General features: G+C 37.1%; 1 protein-coding gene across 4 annotated transcripts; it reads left to right on the forward strand.

Annotated features, from left to right (window-relative positions):
* Positions 1-820: 820 nt before the first annotated feature.
* Positions 821-12,345, forward strand: LOC143890414 (uncharacterized). 4 transcript variants are annotated; one of them, XM_077395076.1, is made up of 17 exons: positions 879-977; positions 1,295-1,361; positions 1,472-1,877; positions 1,958-2,079; positions 2,893-3,035; positions 4,382-4,710; positions 7,187-7,245; positions 7,364-7,458; positions 7,589-7,691; positions 7,839-7,933; positions 8,022-8,084; positions 9,150-9,225; positions 9,327-9,435; positions 9,800-9,912; positions 10,222-10,280; positions 11,345-11,453; positions 12,011-12,345. In XM_077395076.1, the coding sequence occupies exons 3-17, from the start codon at positions 1,487-1,489 to the stop codon at positions 12,143-12,145; spliced, it is 2,001 nt and encodes a 666-aa protein (XP_077251191.1). In that variant the 5' UTR covers positions 879-977; positions 1,295-1,361; positions 1,472-1,486; the 3' UTR covers positions 12,146-12,345. The 4 variants fall into 4 exon arrangements, with proteins under 4 accessions (XP_077251190.1, XP_077251194.1, XP_077251192.1 ...); XM_077395075.1 differs by lacking the exon at positions 1,295-1,361 and having other exon boundaries at positions 821-977; XM_077395077.1 differs by lacking the exon at positions 1,295-1,361 and having other exon boundaries at positions 830-977; positions 1,481-1,877.

Genomic DNA, 12,345 nt, shown 5'->3' on the forward strand with positions numbered 1-12,345 from the left:
TAGTGGGATATAATAGGACACTCCGATGGACGGTCTGAATTAAAATTGATCGTGATCATGACGTGGAAAGTTGGATCCGAAGAACAATCCGACTCCGACTCTAACTCGACCGATAAGGAATTTGAATGGATCGTGACTGTGACATAGGTGGATCCAACCCGAAGTGGATCTGTTGACACCTCTAGTTACACCCACTCAAGTTTCTGACAACCCTAACTTTTAAAAGTTACCAACTATAACCCTGATGTTTCAATTTGTATAAGGTAGATACCATAGGGCATTCCCCCCTACAAAACGCATACCAAATCCAAACACTCCCCCAAAAACACAATGGGCCCACATTGTTGAATGATCCAAAGCGTTCATTTGATGGGCATTGACATAGAATCAGCTGAATAAGATCATCCTAAAATCAGCTGAACAGGATCATCCTAACTCATTCGATCTGTGGATGAACTGTCAATTGAGGGGGGTCTACTTTATACAAATTGAAACCTCACGGGGTGTAGTTGGTGACTATTAGAAGTCAGGGCTATAGTTGAAAATGTCGGACAGTTGAGGTGGTGTACATGTATTTTTCTCCAAAACTTTAGAATCTCTTTGCGGGTCACTAGACACGTGGCAAGTGGGTGTGTTGATCAGCAACGTTTATCTTCTGGGATAACATATGGATGCAAGGGAATGCCTGGACCCAAAACGAAGCTGATATCGAAGGGTTAGGAATGTGGACCGTCTGGGTCAACACAATTTACCTTACAGGGGTGTGAATTATCTTACAGCGGTGCGAATTGATCGTCTCCCTAAAAATAATAAAAGACAAACAAAAGCGTGACGGAAATGCTCGGAAACCGGGGGTGGAAGGATCATTTCGACCGTCCTTTTGTTTTTTTTTGGCATTCGTAATCTCTCAAAAATCCAAATCCACGATTTTGCCGAGTCATTTCCAAAAGCCTAATTATCGGACCACTGCCCTCCAGGTACTCTCTCTGCTGGATTTCGGTAGATTTTTCTTTTGATTTCAAAAGGGTTTTGATATATTTTCTGTAGGTTATTTCTGTTGATTTTGGCAGGATTTCGGTAAATTTTCTCTTGATTTGAAAAGGGTTTTGATAGGATTTACTGTTGGTTTTTCTGTTGATTTCAGGTAGGTTCTGTTAGGGTTTTATACTGATAGGGTTTACAGTAAATTTTTCTGTTGATTTTTCTGGATTTTGGGTAGTTTTTTCTGTTGATTTCGTCTAGTTTTTGATATTCTCTTTTAATAGGGTTTATGGATTTTCTGTCCATTTTGCAGGATTATGGGTAGATTTTTCTTTTAATTTAAATGCATTTGACGTACCCAATATTTTTTATCTCCTGATGTGAGTTTTTTTTAAATTTAGTTTCTCTATTTTTCCTTCTGGGTTTTTAAGGACCAATGTTTGAGTTGGTTCCTTCAATTTTTTTTTCCCATTGCCTATCTTATTTGCAGGTCCTGCAGGACGTGATGGAGAACATTCAATACGCAGAGGAGCTTGTGAGAGAGTTTCTCGTCTTCAGAGGCTTTACAAATACTCTTCAAGTCTTTGAGACAGAGTTATCCACAGATATTGGTAAAGGGTTTCAGGTGGATAAAATGTTAGACTTAATTTTCTCAGTGTATGTACCCAAATTTCAGGCAGAAAAACTAGTTGGGTTGCTGAATTTCTTGGAGCAGTGCTTCTCATCATCTTCAGAGACAGTCCTAATTGCCACATTATCCAAATTGACAATATCAATTTTACGGTATTATATTGTTCACGCTCTCCAATCAGGACGACAAGACAAAGTTATTGAGTTTTTTGGAACTTATGGCAATGATTTGTTGCAAAGAGGCAATGACTGGACTCCATGGTTTGGTGGGTTTCTTTCTTTCCTTCTGCTTTCAATGTTTTGATTTACAATTTCCTCACTTTATGCCTCTGATTGTGTTTTGCAGCAATTCCATATCTTAAGAACCCAAGTTTGGATCCTCAGTTTCGTGTGTACTTTTCAAGGGAGTGGTTTGATGCCTTAGTTGTTTCCTTCAGAAATTTCTTAAGTGAGATCTTCAATGGTATTCATATCCTCCACTATGGTTTCTGATAACTTTTTGTCCTGAAATATTAGGACTTCATATTGGTATTACAACAAGCTGATCATTATAACATTTGGCAATCATTGAAAAAAATTTCCTTTTTCTTTTTCTCTTTACTCATTCTTCTGTAGTTCTCGTCTATTAAAGTATCATGTTCCTATTATTATTTTTGAATGGTAAGAGTGAGTTTCATTGAAAGCAAATAGAGACTGAGGAGGTCCCTAAAAATACAAAGAGACAGATAGCAAATATCTCGAAAAAAAACAGAGAACAAGCAAAGATAGCCTAGGGAGGGAGGAAGTCAAAAAGCTCAATCGATGTCCTAACTCCTAAGTACACCTTCTCTAGCAAGTTTATCAGCATCTCCATTTCCTGACTGCCTAATGTGATTGAAGGAGATCGAGGAAGAACTAATTCTATCGTAGATCTCATCAACTAATGCGTCAAATCTCCACGGTGTGATGAGTGAACCTCTAAGCCACCTAATTACATTGAGAGAGTCCCCCTCTAACACCACGCTATTCATGTCTTCCTTTTGAGGCAATTTAATACCTTGGTGAATTGCACGAACTTCCGCCTCATTGAGAGAGTCCCCCTATTCATGTCTTCCTATTATACATTAAGATCGTGAACTATGTTTTTATATGTTACTTTGAGTTTCATTTTACATCAAGAAACCATGTTTCTTGCATTTCAACCTCGATTTCTATAGCCATTAAAAAAAAAAAGAACCTCTGTAAGGGCGTGAAGTTAGGAGACATTCGTACCCAAGATTCTTTCTTTCCTTAACCACTCCACGCATTCCTGCTTTGTTAAAGATCAGTACTGAGAAGAATACTGTCAAGCATCTCAAGAAAGACATACAACAATTGAATCTTAAGTTGTCGCAGCTCCAGGCTTTATTGGAATCAAAGGAGGCTCAGCTATGCCAATTGAGGAGGTAACCATGTTTCATGTTTGTATGTGTATTCATTCAATTTTGTTCATCCATTGGATCATGTTCTTGCGTCTATATCTGTGAATGCAAGTGTTTTCCCATCCGCATACATGTGATTATCCATTTACCTGTTTGATTGTTTGAGCTTGTTTCATAATGATATACATGTGAGTGTGTACAGGTAAAGCTTGTCTGCACTTTACACATATGCACACATTTGTTTTGCTTGAGCTCATTTCAAAATTGATTGACATGCAAATGTGTTTAAGCTCACGTGATTGTCACATATTTTGTTTCTCTTGCATAGATAGTCATTGGGACCTAAAAACTCTAAACTCAACTAGAAGTTGATGTCAGTTCCTGTCCATTTGGCTAGACTCTTGTTCTTCACTCAGTTGTGCCAGTGGAGTTTCTGTTGAAAAGAGGTTAAATAATTTAAACGAAAAATTTATATCAAGTGGCTATTTCAAAACCAATAAAGTGGAAATCATAGCTTGTGTTGCTAAAACGAACTTGAGTTTAGTGCATTCAACCTGAAAACCCAGAAGCGATGAGAGCAACTTGAGAATTTTTTTATCTGGACTATGCTTACTACGGAAACTTGATCTTGGAAAGAGATCACGATCTATATGAATCTGTGGCATATTTCCACCGGACTATAGACTTCTGCTCCTAGTGTGCCAGAGAGAAAGCTTCACGCAATAGCCTGAAACCGAGGCCTATCTATAGTTAAGGGGGAAGGTTAGAGTCAATATATAGGAAATGATATCTGCACTCCCTTGTCTTAGTAATCCTCTCTTCCTTTATTACCTGCCGAATAAGCTGTTAAAAGCTGTTACAGTACCCAAAACGGGCATCGACAGCCAACCAAATAAGTGTTTAATATGGTAGGAGTACCATTATCAACACAAGAGAGTGTGAATGTCATTTCCTTTTATTTTTTATTTATTTTTTCGATTAATTTAATCATGTTTTGTGTAGTATTTCACATGATGAAAAGGTAACAAAATCCTGTCCCTCTGGAGTGTGAATGTCATTTCTCTTTAAAAATATATTTATTTTTTTCTATTAATTTAATCATGTTTTGTATCGTATTACACATGATGAAAAGTAACTAAATCCTGGCCCTCTATGGGCCAAGCTGAGTCAACTTGCTGGGTTTTCGATTATTCCACACATTGAATATTTTCTGCATTTAAATGACCTTTAATGGTGAGCAATTTTCCTTGTGCAACATATTATTGATATGTTTTTATTTCATAATACTTTTGTATATTTTACAAACCATGGTTGTACATGTCCATTGTTGCATCTTTCTGATTAAAAGTTAATGTTGCTTTGCCGCTCAGCACTGTTACATCGGCAACGGAAGCTAGCACACTCCGGAAGAACAACTCTACTCATGATCCTTCAAGAGGGAATTCATCAAAGGGTGTACCTGAAGACAACAATCTTCCCTTAAGGGATTTTCATGGGTCTAGTGCCTCTATTTCTTCTTCCCATTCAGGAGACATGGAATCTGGAGTGCAGATCTGGGATGCCCCAGGTCCGGCTAAGTCCTCGCCAGACTCAGCCCTAAATGAGTCGGGATATGATTCAAGTTCTTTAGCAAAGCTTCCTCTTGGAGATCATAGGTCTAGGGATGGTCCTCTGAAGTTTCAGGAAGGTCTTTATTCAGGTTGATAATTGATTTTTAATGTTTATCTCTACATTAATTTTGAAACTTTGGTTTTCTCTTTTCTAATTCCTTTGGATTGATTAATTCAAGTTGACAGTTGCCTTTATTGCTGACTTCTGTATTTGTTTGGAAACGTATTTGATTTCTGTTGTTATTCCCGTGTGTTGTGATTTTTGTTCATTTTCTTCCCATACAAGTTGGTGGCACTGTTTTGTATGAATTATGAATACATTTGGTCGTCTGCATGAAAGTGCCCAAAACTATCATCTCTTCTTAAGGGCTTTGATTTTCTTTTCGCCATCTATGAGGTGAAGACATGTTCTATTCAAAGGGAGAAGCACAAAGTTAAAGGGGGAACATGGTTAGAGAATTAGCGTTAGTCACATTGATTAGATCACTAACAAAAAGGAAGAAGTCATTTTTGTTTGAGTATTTGCTTGTATTAGTCTCTAGACAATCGATACATATATTAGAAGGTGATCTTAATAGTTTCAGACAGCTTGTGGTGGCTTCAAAACAAGTAAGATATTTCATGTTGCAAGTCATTTTTGCATGTAATGAGTAATTATAGAGTACTTTCCGCCCCAACAAGATATTTCATGTCATGTTTTAGTTGAAGCTTACACTCCAAATAATCATGGAAGAAGGAAAAGAAAGGAAGAGAGAAGAGAAGAAATTTTAGAGTGACACGATTTGGGGCCTCTTCTCCTCTTCATGAATTTTATTTCATTAAGAAGGCGAGCCTTGGCGCAACGGTAAGGTTGCTCCATTGTGACATGGTGGTCACGGGTTCGAGTCATGGAAGCAGCCTTTCTGCAAAGCAGGGGTAAGGCTACATACATCTAGCCCTCCCCAGACCCCGCAATGGCAGGGGCCTCGTGCACTGGGACGCCCTTTAAGTCGTAAACATGGTACTGACTAGAATTCCCCAAGCGGGACAATTATGTTAATCTCGCTCAACTTGCCCAAATTACATCTGTCAATTTATCTTTTCAAAAAAAGAAGAAGGGCACATCTGCCAAGTGATCTTTTCTCTTCGCATACGTTAGACACACTTCTTGTGAATCCACATTCTCTCTAATGAATGCCGATCCATTTCAAGTTCTTTTTTATTCTGATTTCTATCATGTTGTACTGAATTATGTGCTTTACTTATGTCAGCCTTATTGTCACATCAAAGCTTCATGGAACTGTTTAAAAACTCGTTGACTTGACTCGGAACTCGCCCGAGTCAACTATTTTTTACCTTGGCCGCGTTCCGCGTTGCACCGCATCCGCATTCCGCGTTTGCCCTACAGAGTCAATAAAAACTCCTTTGACTCTCCCGAGTTATGACTGCATCAATGGCGTTCTTGGCCGCGTTTGCGCCAAGTCGACAAGGATTTTTCTTGGCCGCGTCCCGCGTCACATCCGATTTTTTAAACACTGCTTCATGGGATTGTCCTGATGCCATTACCTGGGATATGATTCTCCCTACCTGGTAACAAGATGAATTTGGACTGCAGATGATCATGGAAGAATAAGAAGGAAGAAAGAAGAAAGAAAGAAGAGAAGAGAGATGAAAACAGAAGAGAAGAGAAGAAATTTTAGAACAACACTACTTGACACCCCTTCCCCTCTCCGTGACTTTTATTTCATTAATTCATAAACATGGCAATGACTAAAATGATCCTGCAGTGCTACAATATGACATAATTGTTTTGTTGCACAGCTAGCTTGGATAGGATCCTTATCATTGGTCACTTTGTGCGGTGATGATTATTAGACAATTGATCACTTTTTCATCCATTTTAGATATGTCAATGTGATATGGAGGTTTGTTCTTGATTTTTTTGGGGGGTGGATATTCTCCAATCACATTGGTGAGTCGATTGAGAGTTGGGAGTTCGACCCCAAATCTCATCACTTATTCATCCATTTCAGATATGTCAATGCGATATGGAGGTATGTTCTTGATTTTTTTTGGGAGTTGATATTTTCCAATCACATTGGTTTGTCAATTGAGAGTTGGGAGTTCGCTCCCAAATCTCAGCGGGATAGGAACCTTTGGAGACTTGCTCTTGCGGCCATTGGATGGCGCAAAAGGAGTGGAACAATCAATTTTTTAAAGGGAAGCCGAGGAATGCACGTGCCATCTGCAAGGCGTTATTTAATGGTTGTGCAGTGGGCTAGACCCTGTGGTATTGATCATCATGTTTTCCTATGACCTGAAAGTAATGTCTTAGTTATATCCTGCACATGTGCTCTCTACAGATTTCTTCATAGCTTTCCCTTTTTTTTCTACTGCAGATTGCTAGAAACTTCATGTTTTTCCCCCGAAAAACATTTTTTAGGCACATAATAACACTTGAATGCATAAACTTTCTAGGTTCTGGGGTATCTTTTTCTTTAGGCCTTTTCCTTTTGGTTCACAGAATAGGGCATTGCGCTATGCTTTTGAGCTATCGTGTATTAATTCTTGGATGTGTTGCTACAGAAATGAGCAGTGAAGTGCAGAGAGAAGAAGAATTTCCAGAAGTGAAAGTGGAATTTCAGGTAAATTTCTTTATTAAATCGAAAATTGATTTATCTTTAATATTTCTTTCTTAAGATTCTAACCATTGTCCTCAATTTTGTATTCTTTATGTCGTTTTTCTAAAGCTATGACTTGCAGGAAACATTCTTAGGCCATACCAGTCCAATTAGTAAGTGTCGCTTTTCTGCTTCTGGAATTAACATCGCAAGTTCTTCTGTGGATGGCACTGTCAGGTAATTAGCATAAAATTTGGTAAAAAGTGCACGCTGGAATGAATTTGATGAGATAAATTAGACCCTTTTCTATTGATTGTTTGTAATTACGATTTACACTCTTTTTCGCATTTGATATGTTTTTGTGAAGGATATGGACATATGACTCGTCAACTCCGTCATCCAGAAATGCGACCATATACTGTGGTGCTGAGATAATGTCACTTGAATGGGAATGTAAATCTGACCGCTTGGTGCGTTTAACATATTGTTAACGGATTGAGCTTTTATCATGTTGGGCATTAGTGGCAAATCTTTATTTACATTTTTTTTATTGGTAAATCTTTATGCCTGGACATTGTATATTTACGTTCTAGGTTTTCTCATTGTTTTTACAATAGCTTCTCATAGGCACAGCTGATGGTGGTATTAAAGCATGGAATGTTGATGCCAAGAGAGTTGTTTGTGATCTGAGCACAACTGCCGCATTTCCAAGGTCCTCATTAAAATAATTATTAAAGTGTACTATACTGTTTTAACTTATCCCTTAAAGATCACCCTTCTGTATTTTCTTGTGGCTGCAGTGTCTTGGACTTGAAGTGTAGTCCTGTGGAACCAATTTTTGTTTCAGCGGCTGCATCCAAAGGGTAAGTTCTCAAATACTGCCATTCTACTGTCTCTGTCTGTTCTAGTGTGACTTAGCTTCTTATGTTTAGAAGGAAATATAATGTCTTCCGTTAAAAACAAGTTGACTATCAAGCCTATGTTTGCTTTTTTCAAGCAATCACCCTTTATATGTGAACTAAATCATTTTGCATACATATAATATGATGCCTATCGTAATATCCTTGTCATTGTATTTAAAATAAAGAACTATGAGCCTTACAATTGAAATCATCATACTAAATTTGGAAGGTCCATGAAGACCACATGTATAGCTGTTTTTGAAGAACCAAAATGCCATTATTATGAACTTACATTGCAAGCTGTTTATGCTCTAGGCACAAGCTCACCTCTTCTTTATAATAAGCAATACCTTACATGCTTCTTTTTTTGTTGTAAAAACTCAAATTTTAGATAAATGAGTTAAGAGGCATTACAATGAGCAGGTAAACGAGCAGTTCAGTTAAAATTTCGAATGTGTAATAAATTTTAACTTGTAGTTGTGGTTGTGGTTTCTTAATATTGTAGTGGCGTTGGATGTAAACCCAAATTTCAATCTGGATATGGGTCCAATTTAAACTGTGATGAAAAGGCCCAAACTGCATCCGGGTTTCAATTTGGGTGCACATTCAAGTGCATCCTTGCTGTTTGCCTCATCCACTTTTGCTATTTTTCCATTCACATTTCTCTCTCTTTCATACACACATTCTTTTGATTTCCTGTGGATGTAAGGTCCTCAGTGGTTTCAAGTCCTTCCACTGTGTCAGTAGGCACTTTGTACAGCTGGAAGCAGATCTCATGGTGTCCGTTGTTTTTGCCGTTGTTTATGAAATTCATGCCTACAATGTAATTTCTAACTGGGTGCATCTCAGCTGCAGCTTCACTGATATTGGGATCCATTCTACTTATTTGATAAATTTCTTTGCATTCAACCATGTGGTGGTATTTATCTTTCGAAAAAAAAAACCCATGGGTTGTTGTCAATTTTTGTAATTTTCTCCCCTCCATCTTAGTTGGTAGATGGCCTTAGAATGTTATTGTGCTTGTAGGTATGGCTCAACTTATATTGACAAAATGGGAATGGCTTCATTAACGGTTTGGAACATGAAGACATGGAAGGCTATGGTATGCAAGGCTGTACATGAACTTGGCATGTGAACATTGTGGTCATTTTGATTTGAATGGAAGCTACTTACACTTAATGGCATATTTTGTCTGTTATGAAGACAGTCCTTCCTCTTGGTAAAGATCCGCCGGCAATTACTTCTCTGTGCTTCAATCACAATGGGAAGATTTTAGCAGCCTCTGCAACTGATGGAATGATTCATATGTTTGGTATCCTCATAATATGTACTTGCTTTCACAATAAATTATCATTTGATTTGCAGTTTTTGCATTAATTATGTCTAAAGTAAAGTTTCCTATTATATGAAGTTTTATTAACCTTGGCTCTGCTTCAAGGTAGTATATTTTCCCGTTAGACTTCGGTCTAGTTAAAGTCATGCTTTATTATTCTTGATATTGTACCTCTCCTTGCAATTTCTTTTGTTGATGCTATTATATTTTTATTTATCAAAGGCTGCAACAGTTGTCTGTATACTGTTGGTCCTTAAGTATGAAGATGGAGAACTGAGTCAACTGACGACCTGGGGGCTTGCAGGGAGGTTCTATACTATTTAATTTCCTTAATTAGGTGAAGATATGTCTGCTGGCCTACAAATTACAGGGTGGCCCGCCCATGATTCTGCTGTAAGCTCTGTTCTTTTTGGACCCGATGAGACAAGCATTTTCAGTTTAGGTTCTGATGGAAAGGCAAGTCTTCATATCACTGACTTTGGTTTGAAATCTGCTGTGAATTAAAACTGTTGAAACCTCTACTGGGGTTTTAATAGTCTCCATTCCTCTTTCTGTGGTTACCACTCTCCAAACATTATGATAACTGTACTCTTTAGTTCTGCGAAGAATAATGGAGGGACTTTCAAAATTTCTCATCCACTTCCATCTCTAGTAAACATGAATTATATTATCAGTTTTTCCCTTTGAAGTTTTTGCTTTACCGCATTCACCTGTTAATGTTACTGTAAATATGAAGAATGTCACTTACAGAGTGTAAGGTTGCAGATATTTGAGTGGAGCTTACAAAACCAAGGTCAGGTTCTTTGGTCAAGAGATTGCAGCAGGTACCTTCCACTAAATAGTATTCTGCGTAAAGAGTGCCTTATCTTTCAACTACTAAATGAGATTTACAATGAGTTTTACTTTGTTCTACTTTAGATTTTAATGACCTCAAAGAGAATGCAGCTTAGAATCCTTGAGTTACTGTCTTAATAATCCCGTTTTGCAAATATGCATTTTTCCTATTGTTGAATATCAACTCCATGTTATTATTCCTAGTCAATTACCAACACATCATATTTGTTTCATGCATCTTCTAATCATAGTTCTAATATTGGACGATACACATCGAATTCTTTGATATAGGTACAGATTCGATGCTTATTAGTATCTTTCCCGTAATCTTTTGACAAAACTCATTGTTTCTTCTGTCTTCCCTTCATTATTCTAGACATTGGACTATACATATTGTATTGGTTAATATTGGTACTGTCCAGTGTGTCGATATTTATAGGTAAACATTTTCACGTCATCATTAAACAAGTCACCATTTATTAGTATTTGTAGGTAAATATCTTCAGTCATCATTTGCCAAAACTCTTTGTCGTTCATTTTATAGTAATAGTTCTAAATATTGGACAGTATGTATCATATCGATTGATATCACTACTGTCCAGAGTGTCAGTGTTTATTAGGTAATAATTTTCTCATCATTGTTTAGTAATTCTCTCATTTTCCCATCCTTGTTTACCAAAAGTCTCTCTCTCTCTCTCTGATTTTTATGTGTATAAATAAAAAAATTGTACCATCAGTGCTCATTTCTTCACTATTATAATCTTTGTGGTCTCTGTTACTATGTTAACCTTCTCGTTGATTTTTTGTCTAACTATTTTGCTGAAAATTTCCTAAATATTTGCACTTTTTTTCCAATTTTCGGATATGTATTGGCATTGTGTGGTTTTCAAGTGTTTAACTGGCTGTTACATTTAATTTAGCAGATAATTTACTTTTTTTTTTGATGAGTGATAATTTACTTTATGTAAACTGCCAGGTGTCATTATTTTTTATCAATAACGTTATTGGCTATTTCAGAAGGAAAACCTTAGATGAAGTTTACCCTTTTTTATAGGTTTTGCTATCCAGAGAGCAGGAAAATCTGTAGACACGAAATGGCATTGGATTCTAATGGGAGGAGCTTATTGGTTACTTCGGGTTCAGTAAGATCGCCCATATATCAGGTGAATCCCATTTGTTTGAGTTGTCTTTTTCCTACCATTTCTTTTCTTCAATGTCCTAAATTAGACTGGTCTTAGGCGGACCAGTTAATCTGAAAAATCTACTCGTTGGACTTGGGAAGTTTTAATCTTTTAGAACTGGAAGTCAAAGAATTTTTTTTAAGGGATTAAAAAAATGAGAAGAAAAATTCTAGTTAGAAGTTTGGAAACTAAGACCTGTAGTCAGAAGTGCCTTGACCACTCTCCCAAACATAGAACTTGGATTATAGTCTTTGAAGTACCTAAAATTTCAAGAGAAAATTTTCTGATAATGGTAGGAAAATTTTGGATTTTGAAGACACTTCTGGAAAACATTTATGTTAAGAGAAATTGAAAGAGCAGAGAATGGGTAAATTGCAGGCTTTTCTATAGATATTTTATTCTGCTGATAACTGCCTTACATAGGCAGTTTTCAGCTTACCTATGTAGTATGATGCAATGCATTGCATAGTATGATTGGTGACAATATTAATAGTAAGAATTTTTTTCTTACTGAACCAAATATTTTAAATTTGGTTCAGGTTCAGGGTCATTTGAATGGGCTGAGAACACTTCCACACAGTGCGGCTATTACAACAGTAGATTGGCACCCAACACTGCCCATATTCTTGACAGGATCAGCCGACCACTCAGTCCGGGTCACCTCTATTTCTTAAACATTCATTTTCTTCATTTTTCTTTAATATTTTTGTGTATACTGGGGTCAAACACATGCCCTCAAGGTTCCCTCACAGCACCATTCAATTGAGCCATAGGGTATACCTGATCTGTTACCATTTTCTATGGCTGTTCCTCTTTGTTGTTGTAGTTTTGTATTTTAACTCTCTGACTTTCAAGTCTGTTAATTTTACATATA

The sequence above is a fragment of the Tasmannia lanceolata genome, unplaced genomic scaffold, assembly GCF_043159265.1.
Source record: "Tasmannia lanceolata isolate RefF3 unplaced genomic scaffold, GAP_Taslan_0.1 ptg000013l, whole genome shotgun sequence".
In the NCBI taxonomy this organism is placed as follows: domain Eukaryota; kingdom Viridiplantae; phylum Streptophyta; class Magnoliopsida; order Canellales; family Winteraceae; genus Tasmannia; species Tasmannia lanceolata.

Excerpts from the sequence above, each read along its gene's own strand:
- LOC143890414 (XM_077395075.1), top strand. The coding sequence starts at position 1,487 with ATGGAGAACATTCAATACGCAGAGGAGCTTGTGAGAGAGTTTCTCGTC. Across the intron at positions 1,878-1,957 it reads TGACTGGACTCCATGGTTTG|CAATTCCATATCTTAAGAAC; the intron begins GTGGGTTTCTTT and ends TGTGTTTTGCAG. Across the intron at positions 7,459-7,588 it reads TCTGTGGATGGCACTGTCAG|GATATGGACATATGACTCGT; the intron begins GTAATTAGCATA and ends GTTTTTGTGAAG.